Raw genomic sequence first — 17,384 nt, forward strand, 5'->3', positions numbered from 1 at the left:
ACCGTTGTAACTCTCTTCCATTTCACTGAAACAGTGCAACTTGAATATAAAGTTAAGACTTGTTAAAGCATTTTCAGCCAATTGATTTCTATTATCTACAAATACAATGTCTTGTGAAATGTGATATATAACCATATGTCATTATAAACTACTACAAGTCGCACTGTTTCAGCTGGAAGAGAGATTCCCCATTCTAGTGAATGAGGCAGCCTAGAGGGCGGAGCCAAAGAAAACACCTTCCGTATGTCACTGATCACATGACCTCAACAATCGATTTTCCTGTTCTAGGCAACATAAAAGGGAGGGCCTTTTTTCTTATTTCCACACAACAGCTCTAAGTATTATGACGGTGGTTCAATGTTGAAAATGAGGTATTCGCCTTTAAATAATAGATAGTAGATTGAGTCCCCATCATGACTCTTATAATGTATAGAATGTCATAAGGGGAAAGGTGAACGACATGATGGCAATATAAGATGTAGTTCCACCACAGTTTCCCCCCCTCATTGTCGTGCCTGATTTGCCCTATTTGTTTCCACTCAATTGCCACCATTGAATTGCCACCCAGGTTATTCACACCTGGCAAATGCCCCCCTTTCTCCATGACAGGACTTGGACTTCCCACTGACTTCCCAATGAAGTGCCACTCAATAGGCTCTATTCACAGCAGCCATATTATGAAGACATTCACAGGTGTTACCAATGATACTAATGAAGGCTCTGTTCCATTCTGGTCAAACAGAGTCAGGGTGCTGATATTGTGCATGTTGGCCCACTTGAAACACCCTGTTACACCAGTGGGTCTACAGTTGGGGTCCAGGGACCCTCATGGGCTTCCAAATGGCCCCTTACGGGTGTGTAACTCTGAGTGTACAAATGGAACCAAATGGACCCGTAAGGGTCCATTTGGTTCCATTTGTACACTCTGAGAGTTATGGGGGTTGTGGAAACCACTGTGCTACACTAAATGGAACAGAGCCTTCATTAGTATCATTGGTAACACCTGTGAAGGAAGTGATAATGTGGCTGCTGTGCATAGAGCCTATGGCCACCGGCTTTGAATGCTGTCAATGCACTGAATGGGACATTATCACGTCTTATCAGACCATTGAATGGGTGAAGTAGGTGACATGCTGACCTACCCGCGATTTATCAGACCATTCATTGGGCGTAATCATGAGATACTGACCTACCCGGAGGCAGTAGATCGGTACATAACTCGGACGGCGCTGAGTAGGCTCAAGCGAACGTCGCTCGAGACTGTGCGCCTCCGTCATGTTTGAAACCAAAACGTAACTTATATAAGTCATCAGCATGTCGCCTACTTCGCCCATTCAATGGTCTGATAAAACGTGATAATGTCCCATTCAATGCAAATTGACAGCATCCGAATGGGTGCAATGGCAGGGCCTTTGAAATGGTCAGATGTCGAATCATATCCGTTATTTAAGCCGAATGTTCACCTGTTACGACTTGGCCAGAACAGAGACGCTATAGGCTTCATGTGGTTAAACACAGAACCAAAGGAAACACAATACTATCGGGCCCATTCCTCATTCCGCCACAGAAAGATGAAAGAAAAGGAAAGTGCTTGAATTGTACTCTGGATTGATTAGTACACAGATACTCCTGTATCGATTAATCCAGGTCAGAATGTTGTGTTTTCCACCCAGATACACTATGTTTTTTCCTTTATACTGATACAGTTTCAACATTGATGAAACTGATCCATTTTATGACCATTGTATGCCCTCTGTGGTGAAATGAGATGTTTACAAGGAGTTTGACTCATACACGGTAAAATCCTCAGTGTTCATTTATCCGTTTGTAACTCTTGAGAGTTAAATGCAGTGGTGTAAAGTAACTAAGTACATTTACTCAAGTACTTTACTTAAAGGGATTCTAGGCAACATTAAGCCTACATTTAAAAAATAAATGAATAAATAAATAAATAAATATATATATATATATATATATATATAAATATATATATATAGCATTTTTCCCCCTCTATCAGCCACTATATAATGATGCTGGGGTGTTTTCCTGCATTGAAACACAGTCCTCTTTCTGAAATCCGTATTTTCCCTACTGTTTATGTTTGTCTGGGACGTAAAACGCATGTGCGCGTCCGTACGCGTCCGTGTGAACTGTTCGAGTGAAACCGAATGGAACCGAGTGCAGCCAAGAAAAATGGAACGAGCCGCCATTGTTTTCTGCTGCGCTGTTTTTACTTATAACTTTTGGTTTTAAAACACTCTCAAACTTATTTTTTGAGGCACGGAATTTACTTTTAAGATATCGTTTGGATAGAATTTAGTTGTTTAACTTCATATATGTGGTCAATTTATTATGACAAAGCCTATTTAAAAATAAAAATTCAGAGAACCGGCAAGGGCGGCCAGTGACATGCATCGTGTTGAATAAAGCAACCTATTTTCGGCCCCCCCGAAAATAGGTTGTCCCCCTAAGTCCCCCTACGTCACCCCCTGGTGGTCGGGGAAAAGAACTGCTGATGAGGGGGGGGGGGGGGGGGGGGGGGAGTGGAGGGGCGGTGTTTGACAACAGTTTTTTTCTTTTTTTGATCTCTGAACTTGCCCAGAATCCTTTAAGTACAATTTTGAGTATTGCCAATTTTTAGTACTTCTACTTACTTCTACTCCACTACATCTCGGATCCAAATATTGTACTTTTACTCCACTACAAATATTTGAAAACTTTAGTTACTTTGTAGATTTTGATTATTATTACAAAACGTACATTAACCACTTCAGCCCTATATACATTTCGATCTACAAGCTCACACCATGTCGTATGATATGAGCTTATAGAGTCTTATTTCTGATTATTATTTTTTTTAAATATGTATTTTATGAACAATTTTAGTAAACGTAAAAAAGGGATATTTACTCGCGACCCACAAACATGTGTCTGTGACCCCAAAATGCACCGTGTACCGTGTTTTGGCAAACACTGAAATAGAATATTGCGATGTAGACATACTGACATGCCCCCAAAAAGAAACAAGCACATGCACAGGAGCATACGTGCACGTTACGTGTCCCACGAACACATAAGAAATGCAGTGCACGTAGCATGGCACCAGCCCGGCAGCGAGGGGGGGTGGGAGGGGGGTGGGAGGGTGTACAGAGGTGGACTTCCTGCTATTCTAATGAGTTTATTTACTCTGCTAGGAATAGTTTTCCCTCTGGGAGAACAAGTACCCTGCTTTCCTGTCCCGTCCCTGGACTCTGTTCCCCATGGGACTGTGTGTGTGTGTGTGTGTGTGTGTGTGTGTGTGTGTGTGTGTGTGTGTGTGTGTGTGTGTGTGTGTGTGTGTGTGTGTGTGTGTTCAGGTACCGTACGTAGCGCCCGCTACAGGAAAAGCCTTGTTGACCCACTTTGAAATGCCAGTCACGCACAAACTCATTTTTTGTTATTTCTGTTCATAATAAATTGTGAATTGATCTGCTATTTTGTCCCACTTTCATCTGATAGCAGTCACATCGTTGCTGTCGGGCAGAAACCTTGTATCTCCATATTTAATTGTTTTTTTTCCGTAAATTAACGCCCTACTTGATCATACTACAGCGTCACACAAAAGCATCAAAAGTAGCAGATCTACAAGCTCAAAACGCGGCGAAATGCTACTTTTTGATGCTTTTGAATTTGAATCCCGAAAGTAACTTATGAGGTTTCCACCCCAATAGAGACGACATACAATCATGTCCAGGAAAGTCGCTTTTGTAACCCTTGTTTTTCACCCGGTGCCAATTTTCTAAGTGATCCTGGGCACTACACTCCCCTCACCAGCCTAGGGAGGCCAGGGCCGAGGCTCATGCCTCCTTCAATGCATGAGAGCCAACTGACCTTCTTGTCACCTGACAGGGGGGAGGTTCCCTGGTTGGACGTAGCAGCGCGTGGAAGGAACACGTTATTCCAACCAGTTCCCTTCCCCTCCATCAGGCGCCCCGGCTGTCATGGGGGAGGCGTTATAGTGACCAGGATTACTACATGTTTTGTTTTTGAGGGTATTAACTACCCTGAGAGACACGGGGAGAACATGCAAGGAGAGAAGATGTTTGCTCACATTTCTCTACCTCGGTCAATTTCAAATAAGTGGATCACTCAATCAATTGATTGATTGATTGCTCTCACTACTGTTCCTATTCCTATTATGTCAATCCCAGATCTTCGCATACCGATAAGGATAATTCCTTTAACAGCTCCGTTCATGAAAGTCCTTGCGGTCTTGTTTCCAATGAGGGCCTGTGAGCAATTAGGGGTTAAGAGTCTTTCTCAGGGACAAATTTCATTTCATCGACACATCTGCTGGCCTGACTTGGAATCGTACCTGGGGCAACCAGGGCCTCTGGCTCCCTAGGCGGGCTCACTAACCACTATGGCTGCCCCCTACAAATTACAATATAGGCATTTAGCAGACTCTCTTATCCAGAGCGACTTACAACCAACAAAGTAATCACATACTCCGTTTACGCTGTTTTGTGAGATTCTATGTTTGCATTAACCCATTAAAATCGGGGAAGCCGATTTTACAATGTCAGGCTGCAATGTAGCCTGACAGTGGGTCGCGGGCGTATGCTGTGTCACGTCACTCTCCCATAGAGTTAGGTCACTCCCCATCTCCCTGTCCCCATTTCCTGTCAGCCTAATGTCCTATCAATGATAAAGGCATAAAAAAGACCCAAAAATAATTCTAAAAGAACAAAAGAAAACAGGAATATTTCCGTCTCATTTAGCTATATTAATATAGCAACAAATCAATTTAACCCCTGTATTCATATTTCATACGTTGGCTTTTCAAAAAAGAAGATTTACAAGCTCACAGCGTGTCACTTGCGCTGCAAGATTGTACATCTGCAAAATACATATCATTTTTGGGGTGATGTTTGGTCCTTGGCCAAAACCTTAGCACGGAAATGTTTGAGAACTACTGATTCAGAAGGCGTTTGTAAAAAACAGCTTAACGGGTTAATAATCCATGTGCAGTGGTGCATGTGTGAGTCAGAAGCTGTCAGAGCAGCGCCTCCTACAGTACGCTGTCTTAAACTAAAGCCTGCACTGTGCTTTCCATACATTTAATTAGGTTCCATTCAATGGGAAAACTGTCACATCCGATCAAAATGCAACGCTGCAGTCCTGCTGCATCCAGCGCAGCAGCGGCAGCAGAACAGTGCGGCGATCAGTAATGAAACGACTGTGAAACTGACAGCAGCTTTGTTAATAATCTCATTCCTCGAATGTATCACATGCTTTATGTAAATACTTTCCATGGCAGTTTGATTTGCCCCGCCGTGTTCAGCCCGCCAGGCCCCCAGAGGCAACTGTGCACGTTTACACACACCATCAGCCTCGAGTGTGTGTGTGTGTGTGTGTGTGTGTGTGTGTGTGTGTGTGTGTGTGTGTGTGTGTGTGTGTGTGTGTGTGTGTGTGTGTGTGTGTGTGTGTGTGTGTGTGTGTGTGTGTGTGTGTGTGTGTGTGTGTGTGTGTGTGTGTGTGTAAGCGTGTATGCGTGTATTTGTGTGTGCCTGCATGCCTACATACGCTATAAGTGCTTGTATGTGCCTGTACATATGCATGAGTGATATGCACTGAGGTGTGTGTGTGTGTGTGTGTGTGTGTGTGTGTGTGTGTGTGTGTGTGTGTGTGTGTGTGTGTGTGTGTGTGTGTGTGTGTGTGTGTGTGTGTGTGTGTGTGTGTGTGTGTTTATATGGGGTGATTGCTCCCTGGTAACCCATAGCCAAAGCCCTGGTTTTTATGGGTTTAGGTTGTTGCATATATTTACAGCCATGTGCACCTACATTGGACTCTATGGAAATGCACAGTGGTTGTTGGAATATACATGTTTTATTGTGTTTCATAAAGCAAGTTCAAATGTCTTCCTTCTATTTTCTTATTCTTAATGGTTTGGTTTCAGACTCTCTGTCTCGCAGACTCTTTCTGTATGAATCAATCTTTATTTCAGACTCGAGGTCCATGTCACAATACAAAAGGACCAAGTACACAACAATAAATAAGATTAAAAAGCTAAACAGAAAACAACTGAAAAAACATCAAATCAGCTAGACACACACATATATGCTCACAGTCTGCAGAGGCTGTTGCGCCAATGTCTCCAAATCATGGAAGAGAACTGAGTAGAACTCTTCACAGGGTTAATTCAAATCGAAACAACATGATTGTCAGATTTCTTTAGGCTATTCAAAAATAGCACGCGCTACGAGCTTGTAGATCTGCTATTTTTTGAAAAATCGTGAAAAAATATTTGTAATATTTTTTTCAAAATGTTGAAGCTGTGAATCAGCTTCAGGTCTTAGTGGGTTAAAAGGGCTTGACAGGTATGTACCCCCAAGTTAACCAACAGCTGGCTGGCACTGTGCCATCTCGGTACCCTCACCAGCGACCGTAGAGCATCATTGTATGCAACTTTCAGCCTTGTAGTTACTCCACAGGTGAGCCGTATACAACGCTGTACAGAAAGCTTTAAAAAGTGATACCTTGACATCTACAGAGCACTTGTGAAATTGCCACATTAGTATGTTTGCCTGGGCATACAGTTTGCAGCGTTGTCTTTGTCATCCGTGAGATCATCAGAATTATATTGACCAAGGTACTTAATATCACTGCACCCTCTCCTCTCCTCTCCTCTCCTCTCCTCTCCTCTCCTCTCCTCTCCTCTCCTCTCCTCTCCTCCCAGGCCAGCCAACCTGCTGTTGGACCGGAGCAGTGCGGAGGTGACGTCGTTAGGGACGGTGGGGGACTGGATGGACGGCATGAGGACGCTGCCCTGCAAGGAGGCCTTCTCCGGGGTCAGCTACTCCTCCTGTGACACCCTGGCCAAGACCTCCATAGAGTAAGAGAGACACGCACACACGCACACGCACACACACACACACACACACACGCACACGCACACGCACACGCACACACACACACACACACACACAAACACAATTCAGAAACAGGTGACACTTATACATGGACGCCAATATTAATTTTGACGACAAATTTTGATTTAGCTTTAGTCGTAGTCTTTTGAATACAATGCATTTTAGTTTAGCAATTTTTTGGTTTTATCATAAATTTTTTGTGTAAATCTACAGTTGATTCAGTCGAACTAAAATGTATTTTAGTCGGCCATGATGGCGTCGGAATGCCTGCTTCACAATTAGCTACGCGCCGACTTGTCTTAGTTCTACTGGAACTCTTCTCCACTAGTCCCTCCATAACATTTTTGTCTGGTTTGTATTCGTTGGCAAAATTGTCAAACATTCAGTCATTGTTTTAGTCATCATAGCTTAGTTTTTATTTAGTTTTCGCCAGTGAAAGGTAGTCGACAAACACTTCTCGTCATAGTTTTAGTCAAGAAAATGAGCACTGGCGGGTGCAGTGCATAAAGCAGTACGCGTGGACACGATGAAGTCTGGTCTTGTGTGCCACAATCTACATTCCAGCCTATCTGGACAAATACAAAACAAAGGCAAAACCACGCCCCTCTGCCGTGGGTACCTCCGGCTCCAGAGGCGCCTCTGGGTACCTCAAGAGACGTAACCACCTGGATACCGCTGGATTTTGACTTCCTTACTTCCTTCACAGGTGTTACCAATGATACTAATGAAGGCTCTGTTCCATTCTGGTCAAACAGAGTCAGGGTGTTGACTCACTGGAAACACTCTGCTACACCAGTGGGTCTCAAAGTGTGGTCCAGGGACCCTCGTTCCTTGAGGGGGTCCCAAATCGCCCCTTTATGGGTGTGTAACTCTGAGAGTTATGGGGGTCCTTGAAATGAAAACAAATCTAAAACCACTGTGCTACACTAATATGACTGCTGAGCATAGAGCCTATTCCCAAACTAGTAACATCTTCCTGAGGAAAAAAAACCCCAAAACAAAACACCAGAATTACAAAAGGTATATTTGAGACGAGTGCTCCGGATTCCTTTTGAAGAAATGGGACGTTTGCCTTTGCGACGTGTCTTGTAAATATTTGACAAATACTTCTTGAACAATCCAAGCATGTCATCATCACAATAACATGTTTATTATGTTCTGCTACAGAGACTCAGACCGCAGAGGGACCTCCTTCTCCGTCAATCTTTTGAAAATGAGTTTGTGTATTCTCTTTCTGGTTGGTCTGTTCTGTGTAATATGTCTGTTTTATTGCCGTACGTGTGCACTACCTTTGGCAAGTTGACAGCACGTCTATCTATGTGTGCCAGTTAAGCAAACTTTTAAATGTAAAAAGAGAGAGAGAGAGAGAGAGACAGAGATGCGACAGAGATATGGAGTCACTGTTCTGCTCCCGGAGGCATCGTGTCTCGCAACGACAAATAGCAGATCTACAAGCTGACAAGCTGTGGCGGCGCCATAGCCTGGTGAGCTTGTAGATCGGCGCGAGACACCGGCGCACAGCTGAGCAGCATATAAATGTAGAAGATGAGACTGGCTGTGGATCAGAGACTGTGACAGCAGCATGTGCACACACACACACACACACACACACACACACACACACACACACACACACACACACACACACACACACACACACACACACACACACACACCGCAGCACCATGAGAACAGGGCTGGCATATCCTACAGTTTTGCTTTGATGTTTTGATGTCTGGGTTCTTTTTGATTTTGACGTTATTGTCTTCTATATATTCCCCCTCGGGGGATTTCCATAGATTCACCTCACCTCTACCTCGGCTCCATTGTAACTCAATGGAGTTTCAGTTCCACTGAGTTCAGCTCGGTTCAGTTCAAGTTAAATGCGGTTCAGTTTAGGTCGGTAAAAAAAAAGGCGATTTAAGTCTCAGATCAAAGATGCTTCATTGGCACGATGGTCAAAATTATTAATGACAAATTAATGATCTCTACATGGTGTGCGAAAAGGTCCATCTCCCTCCCTCCCTCCCTCCCTCTCTCTTCCCCACCCGTTACTCTGACAGAGAGAGAGACAGAGAGACAGTTTGTCAGTGATGCCGTAGAAGGAGGTATTTTTCTCCTCCACCATTTAATCAATGCCTGCGTTCAATCAATGGGAAACATCTCTCCCCGCTCCCTCAGCCACTTCATAACGGATAAGGCCTGCAGTATAGAAGCACCATAACACACACACACACACACACACGCACACGCACACGCACACACACACACACACACACACACACACACACACACACACACACACACACACACACACACATACCCACACACACACACACGCAGTATATATCGACAGACTACCAACACCCATCAACTGCAGCTGGCACGGGCGCGCTGCGCTAACGGGATCATTTCATACGCGCTTCTACGATAGCTCTTATGTGAATGCTAAATTGGATCAGGGTCAGTATTTAATACAGAGAAAGACTGGCTGACCTGCCAAAGTGTAAGCTCAGCAGCAGCCGCGAGGCGCTATAGCTAGGCTGCCAGGCCCCCGGCTCTATGGATTAGAGTATCGATCCATCCCGACTTGATCCGGTCTTTGATATTCAGCACAAGGCCCCGTTCGCCCGCGCTCTGACCTCCGAGCTACAGGCGGAACTAATCGACGTCTCAGCCGTGTGGCGTGCGTGGCGTCGGCGGCTCGTTCTTCTCCGCACGTTATTTTGTCGGGGATGAAAGGGATTGGTGCTCCGACGTTAACGTTGTTGTTTGTGTCGAGGGATGATGTACAAAATACGGTACATGCTGTTCAGAGCTTCCCCTGCTCCAGACAGCGTTGCCAGATTCTGTGAGAGAAACAAGCAATCAGGTATAGGAAAACCAGCCCAAAAGAAGCGACTATGGGCCACGCGAGCACTTTAACATATACATCAGCCATTTGAAAATAGCCGATCTACAAGCTCACAACGCGTCGCGATGCGATGCGTTGTGAGCTTGTAGATCGGCTATTTTAAAATAAAATATTGCGGGGAAATTATAATAAGCAGATATGGCAACCCTGGCTCCAGATCTGCTTAATGGAAACATTTTGGAAATTGTGGGAGGCCAACCCGACCTCACCCCAACATGGTGAAATAACACGGATTGACAATTCCGTAAATAAACGACTAGAAAACCTCAAAAGCCACGCATAGCTGCCGCGATTCCCCTCCGTTGACTTTGTTAGGTTTTGGACCATGACGGAGGCGCGCAGTCTCAAGCGAACTGGAGCCACGAGCGGGACCTCCGAGCGAGCTTAAAGCGAGGGAGTTGACGCGTTGAACGTTGCGACGTTCGCTTGAGCCTACTCAGTGCCGTCCCGAGTTATGTACCGATAGGCACAGAATCGTTAATCATGTTGTGGGGGACCGCTCTGCTTCCGGGTTCGCGGCTCCTATGTTATTTCACCGTGGGATTCACGGCTCCTATGCACGGACTTTGGGGTGTTTTCTAGACGTCTATTTAGGTAATTGTCAAATCCGTGTTATTTCACCGTGTTGTGTGAGATCAGGCTGGGGAGGCAACAGTCTGCCTCGTGAGACGTCGAAATAGAGCATTCATTCACAGGAAGAAAAACTAAAAACATAATTAGTTGAACTATGGAGATGCAAGGTTTCTGCCCAACAGCAGTGATATGTTTTATACTTTTTGAAGTATTGAAGTTTAATTTCATAATGGAAGTCAGTGGGGCTCTGATCAGACTGAAATCTTGACTAATCGTTCAGTCGTAATATTTATCCCCGAGGGGAAATTAGGGAAAGGCCCAGATTAGACCTTGAACCAGATTTTTTCCTTCTGTCAATGATGGGAAGGGTGACACACCACCGCGGGAAGCTGATTCACACTCTGTGCGCGTGTGTGTGCGCATGTGTGTGTGTGTGCGCATGTGTGTGTGTGTGTGTGTGTGTGTGTGTGTGTGTGTGTGTCTGTGTCTGTATCTGTGTGTGTCTTTCACTGTGGTCACCGCCACCTAGACAAAACTTGTCTGCCTTTGATTTGACATTGTTTCCTTATCCCATGATGTTTATGCGTCATAACTGTTATGTTCATGCACATTCGTGTTTCATTTTATTCGCATCTTCCACCATTTGATTGTTTTTGTCACGGCGAGTTGTGTTGCAGCGGCTTGCTAGGCTGTTGTTATTCTGTCGTTAATGAAAGCCAGGCCCAGAGCCGCTCCAACCCGACGAGAACGCTCTATAAAAGGTCCTGACAGCTCAAACCACAGCAGAACAGATCCATAAAAGGTCCCGACAGCTGAGGGAAGGCCTGACACACAAACCTCCCAGAAGCAGAGAGACACACAGCTGTTTTTGGGCGCTAACCAGGGCCGTCACGATTATGAAATGTAACATGACGATGAGTTGTCACACTAATAACGGCGATTAACGATTTAATTGCGTTTTTGTCGTTGAAAAAAAAAATTACATTTATGTTTGGCTTTTAGGGTTCGTAAACAATAAGTGCACAGGGCAGACATGACAAATAACTTCATTTATCATTTAATAACTTTAGACTTCAAAATAAACACAAAAAAAAACATGAATATTGGAAATAGTCGATCTACAATGTCTATATGCTATTTCCACTATTTTTGAAAATGTTTGAAAACATATAAACACTTTTTAAACATGGAAATGATTATGACGAGCATGGAAAACATAATTGCGATTAGGTAAAAACATTACATTACACCAGTGGTTCTCAAACTTTTTCTTGTCAAGGACCCCCAAATTGACACTTATTAGCCCGCGGACCCTCATTTGAAAATATATGCCAAGGACCCCCATAAGAGTTTTTTTTTTTGTCTCTCTGAGTGTTTTTCAACCACTTTAATTTCAAGGACCCTTGAAATGACCCATTAGGCTACGGACCCCCATTTAATGGCATTTCTAACTCTGGGACCCCAATTTATATGGTCAAATCAATGTTAATTGAACTCTGAGAGTGTACAAATGGAACCAAATGGACCCGTTAAGGTCCATTTGTACACTCTTAGAGTTACAGACCCATTAGGGTCCATTTGGCTCCTAACTATCCATCATTTAGCTGGGGACACCCTGGAACTCCCTCAAGTACCCCTGGGGGTCCTCGGACCCCGCTTTGAGAACCAACGCATTACACCACCTTTAAGCAGGCGTGTTGGCTCAGAACAATACGGTATTGTCCAGTAAAACAAACTCTAAAGGCAGCAGGATGGAAGGTGCATGCTGTATAACAAAGCACAATCAATGAGCGCTCTGAGGCACTCAGACACTACAGTGACTGACTCCTGGGTTCATAGAACCAAGGAAACAACCATTGATTTGTCTTGACACTTGCCTTTAGTTCCGGCCAACAGGTTTAAGAGTTGCCGTTTAAAACGTTAATGTTATCGTGCAAATAGAGGCGACTCGATAGCCGAGCGGTCAGGGCGCGGACCACACGGGCTCAGATGCCTGACAGTGAGTCCCACGATTCGATTCCTACGCCTGCAGATTCCTAGTCAGTGTTTTCAGGGGAAGCTATATGAAAAAAGGGTCAACACGTTAGGAAAACAATGTAAAAAGTTGATTGAAACAATAAAGTGTATGCATCAGTAGGCCTAATACATACAGGTAATAAGAATGCACTGTGTTTTATAAGTGTGATACAAATGAATATCAAATATCTAAATAATATCTGAATCAAGGAACTTCAAAGCTGTGTGGGGGGCTCACAAAAGCCTGAATAGACGTTAAAATGACACCAAACATGTTTGAAAGTGAATTATTTGTTAGTTGTGGACATATTTGTTTAAATTTGAGGACAGTGAAACTTATGGACTAAGATAAGCAACTCTGGGTCATTCACTTCTCTGATTAGTACAGTATTTCAAGTTTAGCGTAAACACACCATTTTTCCTGATTAAATAACTTTAGCTCTTGGATATCTTCTCCAATCTCCACTCCCTACGACCTTTTCATTCTCCTAGCTTAGCATTTGTTTAGCTCTCGTCATTGAAGAAAGGTTGTCGGCAAACGTATTTATTTTTGGTCATGAAATTAACACTGCTTGGCTGGGCTGTGTCTCAGTAGAGTGGTGATGACGGAGGTCCACGTCACGCCAGCGTCCTGCCCGGAGTGGGAGCCGTCCATGGGAATCACCACCCTCTAGCGCCCCCTCCCTGTCTGGATGGTGGGTGGAGGTTCCACCGTTTACCGTCCTCTCTACCCTCCGGTCCCCACCGGAGGGCGCTACTACAAAGCTTCCTTCTTCCGAAACGCCGACACGCTCTGGCAACCTTCCCTGGAGGAGGGGGGATAGTTCACCAAATTTGAAGAGGCGGCTTTGTTCGTCGTAGATGCCGAACAAAGGAGGACATGGGAAAGATTATCTTTATTTAGTTACTGGGTAGATTAACCTATATGATATCATTATTAATCAAGTAGCTAATGTTTCTTGAGTGTTAAAAGTTGAATTCTGCAACTAATAACTAGAAACTAAAGCTTTCAAATAATTTAGTACAGTAATAAATAAAGTACAATATCTGCCTCTGAGGTGTAGTGGAGTAGAAGTATGAAGTATAAAAAAATATATCTACTCAAGCAGTGTAAAACTACCTGAAAAGTACAATGTTTGAGTACTCGTACTTGGTTACATTCAACCAATGAACTTTAGACGACTTCCAAGTTACCGAACAAACATGTTTTTTGAGTGAACTATCCCTCCAAGCCGCCAGCTTTGGGTCATTGCCCTGTTGGCGTTTCCAGCCGGTTTGGTTTCACTTTTCAGAGATCTGTGCTGCTGCTGCTGCTGCTGCTGCCTTGGCCGTCCTTGGCGAACTAAACCCACGGCTTTGCATCTAAACACTTTGAGGTTCTTTAGGTTTGTTGGAATAACATCAGCTTGAGTCGCTTGTAATTACCTCGCCTCGCCAGGCTGAAGAAGACACAGTTTTAACACAGAGTTCACTGCTTCTACTAACGCCACAGAAACAATCCATGAACCTGCGTAGATCACCTACAGATCTGCATTTGTATGTGTGTGTGTGTGTGTGTGTGTGTGTGTGTGTGTGTGTGTGTGTGCGTGCGCGTGTGCGTGTGCGCTGTATGTCTAGACAGTGTGCTTCACTACTGTGTGTTTTAACTTATTCCTGAACGACAAGACAACTCTAACAAATATGTACTGCATTACAGATGTATGTTAAAGGAGCACTGCGACCATTTTCAACTATATCTTCGCATAAATTATCCTCACTAATGCTCATTGTAAGACGGCACCATTTCTGTCTACTCACTCTGTGTCACATTGGTGGGGCTGTGGACAGTTCAGAAATCTACCTACCAGTGACATCATCGATGGGGATTACGAAGCTAATAGAAACTACGGCCTTGCTCTTCCTGGAATAATAGCATGCTGAAATAGAAGTCATTGCAATCAAAGTTATTGCATTAAAACGTTTGAAATGACCAAACCTGCCTATCAAAGATGTCACTTGCTAGGCAGGTTTCTGAACTGTCCACATTATTATATATGATGATGATGATGATGATAAGGTTGAAAATGAAGTGAAGTGGTCCTTTAAAACATGCTGATGATACGTAATACACCTAAGAATACGTTTGCTGTGCATGAAGTGTGACGATGATGACCGTTGCTTTAAATATGCAGATGTTTTATTAATAAACTAATCATTCTATTTTAATGTGTTTATCCAGAGCGCGACGGTCACCTCCAACACATGTACCAGCGCTGCTCCACCCCCCCCCCCACCCCCCCCACCCCCACCCCCTCTGCACAGTGGACAGCACCCAAGACAATAGGGCTGTGTTCAGACCAGCTCCCCACATCCTATTTTTAGCCTGTTCAAATTGGAAATCTGATCTGTTTTTTATCTAGTCTGAACAGAAGCAAAGAAACGAAAAAAAAAAAAGAAAAAAAAACATGGACACTGATTTATACTATGTTGTAGTACAGAATATTTGAGATGGGGGTCGGCGGCCAAATACATATAATTTTGGGGGTCCTTGACATGAAAAAGTTTGAGAACCACTGCTGTAGTCCATGTCATCTGCATCACTAGACAGATGAGGCCGCTCCATGTCACCGTGTCCTACGTCACGTCCCGTTGTGTTGTCTGTGACAGGGTCCTGACATCGTCTGTCAGTGTAGACCCCCCCCCCCCCCCCCCGGCTGTCAGGACTACAGCAGGCCACTACTACTCTGCAAGGGCAGTGCAGTGTGGCCTTCTGGGAAATGCGGTCCTCAATGATTGACAGCCAGGAGGTGGTGGGAGGGATTGAGCGAAGGGGGGCGCTGGGAACTGTGTCATTGGTGTCACATGGATGGCTGTCTGTTGTTTGTCGTCTTCTACCCGGTAACACTCTTCTTTCTGTGTGTGTCTCTCTCTCTCTCTCTCTCTCTCTCTCTCTCTCTCTCTCTCTCTCTCTCTCTCTCTCTCTCTCCAGGGATCTAAAGAAGGTTGGAGTGACGATCGTCGTCCCGCAGAAGAACATAGTGAGCAGCCTCAAAGCCCTGGATTCCCACGCCAAGAACGGCCCGGTCCCCGTTTAAAAGGACAAAAAGAGAAGAAGAAGGAGAAGGAATAAAGAAACATAACATAAAACAAAAGACAGAAAGTAAAAAAAAAAAAGACCTGTCTTGTCTTTCTGTCCGTCCGTCCGTCTGTCCGACAGACTTTGGCCTGCGGCTCTCCCTCGTTACGCGCAGAGACTCTGTATGGAAAACGATGACGGTGGTGGTGATGATGATGATGATGATGATGAGGATGAGGGTCGTGTTCGGGTCGAGAAAGAGGGGAGAGGGCGAGCGAGCAGACACTCTGGACCTCCGTCCGTCCCTTCATATCCAAGCTGAGATGCCTTACAGAGAGAGAGAGAGAGAGAGAGAGAGAGAGAGAGAGAGAGGGGGGACGGTTGCAATTGCCCTGTACACACAAAAAAATATATAATAACGCAAATGCAAAAGACTGGGATTGAACAATCTCAGTGCCAGAGCTCACGTGATTGGCTGAGCTATAGCTGCCCATCGGGGTTGACAAGGGGGGGGAGGGTCTTCTGCTGAGAGACAGGTGGTCCAAACTGGCCGAGGAGACCACCTGGTCTAGACGAAAAGGACCGGACAGGAGCGATCACCCCCCCCCCACCCCCCCCCCACCGGAAAACGTGGACACTTCCTGGACTTGTGAAACTACCTACACCGCGTCCTGTTTCCCCACACACACACACACACACACACACACACACACACACACACACACACACACACACACACACACACACACACACACACACACACCAGCCTGATCTCACAGAACACGGTGAAATAGCACGGATTGACAATTCCGTAAATAAACGACTAGAAAACCTGAAAAGCCGTGCATAGGAGCTCATAGGAGCTCCCCCCAAAAAAAGTGATTTTCGATTCGGTGCCTACATCGGTACACAACTAAGTAGGCTCGAGCGAACGTCGCAACGTCGCAGGATGGCAACTCCCTCGCTTCAGCTCGCTCGGTGGTCCCTCTTGTGGCTCCCGTTCGCTTAAAGGGGAAATCCACCCATTTTCAATATTTAACTATGTCATTAATATAGCATAAAGGAGTTGTGTGGAAATAAGAAAAAAGTTCCCCCCTTTTCTTTTTGCCTTGAACTGGAGGATTGATTGTGAGTTTAACATTGCAAATTACAACGTGATGACTCATCATGTTGTAATTTCCTTTATGCTATATTAATGACATAGTTAAATATTGAAAATGGGTGGATTTCCCCTTTAAGGCTGCGCGCCTCCGTCATGGTCCAAAATGTAACAAAGTCAATGGAGGGAATATACGAGGCGGCTATGCACGGCTTTTTGGGTTTTCTAGTCGTCTATGTGTGGCTTTCAACATTTTTCATGCCAAGGACCCCTAAATTGATATACATTTGGCCGCGGACCCCCATCTGAAAATGTTTTGTGCCAGGGACCCCCAGAAGCAAAGATTTTAATAAAAAATGTGCTTTAAAAATATATATACACTCAAAGATTTGCACACACTTTCAAGATTTAAAAAAAATAGCAGATCTACAAGCTCATAGCGCGGCACTCGGTGCCGCGCTATGAGCTTGTAGATCTGCTATTTTTGAATAGCCACAGCTAAGTGGTTAAAATGATTGTGACGCTATGTTAACTCATTTTGCTGGGGACCCCCTAGTACCCCCCCCCCCCCCCCCCAAGGACCACTGGTGGTCCCCGGACCACTGGTTGAGAACCACTGGTCTATGTCGATTTGTCGAATGTCAATCTGCGCTATTTCACCGCGTTGTATGAGATCGGGTTGCACACACGCACTCACACACACACGCACACGCACACACACACACACACACACACACGCACGACGACAACAATCAAAGCCATTTATCTCTATATAGCTCTAAACCTTGTAGCGTATGCATCCGGTAGCCCTCTCTA

The 17,384-nt window shown here is 44.7% G+C and overlaps 1 protein-coding gene across 1 annotated transcript in view; it reads left to right on the forward strand.

Annotated features, from left to right (window-relative positions):
- Positions 1 to 16,316, forward strand: part of epha3 (eph receptor A3) — a 225,193-nt gene extending 208,877 nt beyond the window's left edge. The window contains exons 17-18 of the mRNA XM_084083917.1: positions 6,719 to 6,874; positions 15,383 to 16,316. Coding sequence (XP_083940043.1) covers positions 6,719 to 6,874; positions 15,383 to 15,488 — 262 coding nt within the window. The 3' untranslated portion in view covers positions 15,489 to 16,316. The remainder of the gene's footprint in view (positions 1 to 6,718; positions 6,875 to 15,382) is intronic.
- Positions 16,317 to 17,384: the final 1,068 nt, after the last annotated feature.

The sequence above is a fragment of the Gymnoscopelus microlampas genome (assembly GCF_963454915.1).
Source record: "Gymnoscopelus microlampas genome assembly, chromosome: 17".
In the NCBI taxonomy this organism is placed as follows: Eukaryota; Metazoa; Chordata; class Actinopteri; order Myctophiformes; family Myctophidae; genus Gymnoscopelus; species Gymnoscopelus microlampas.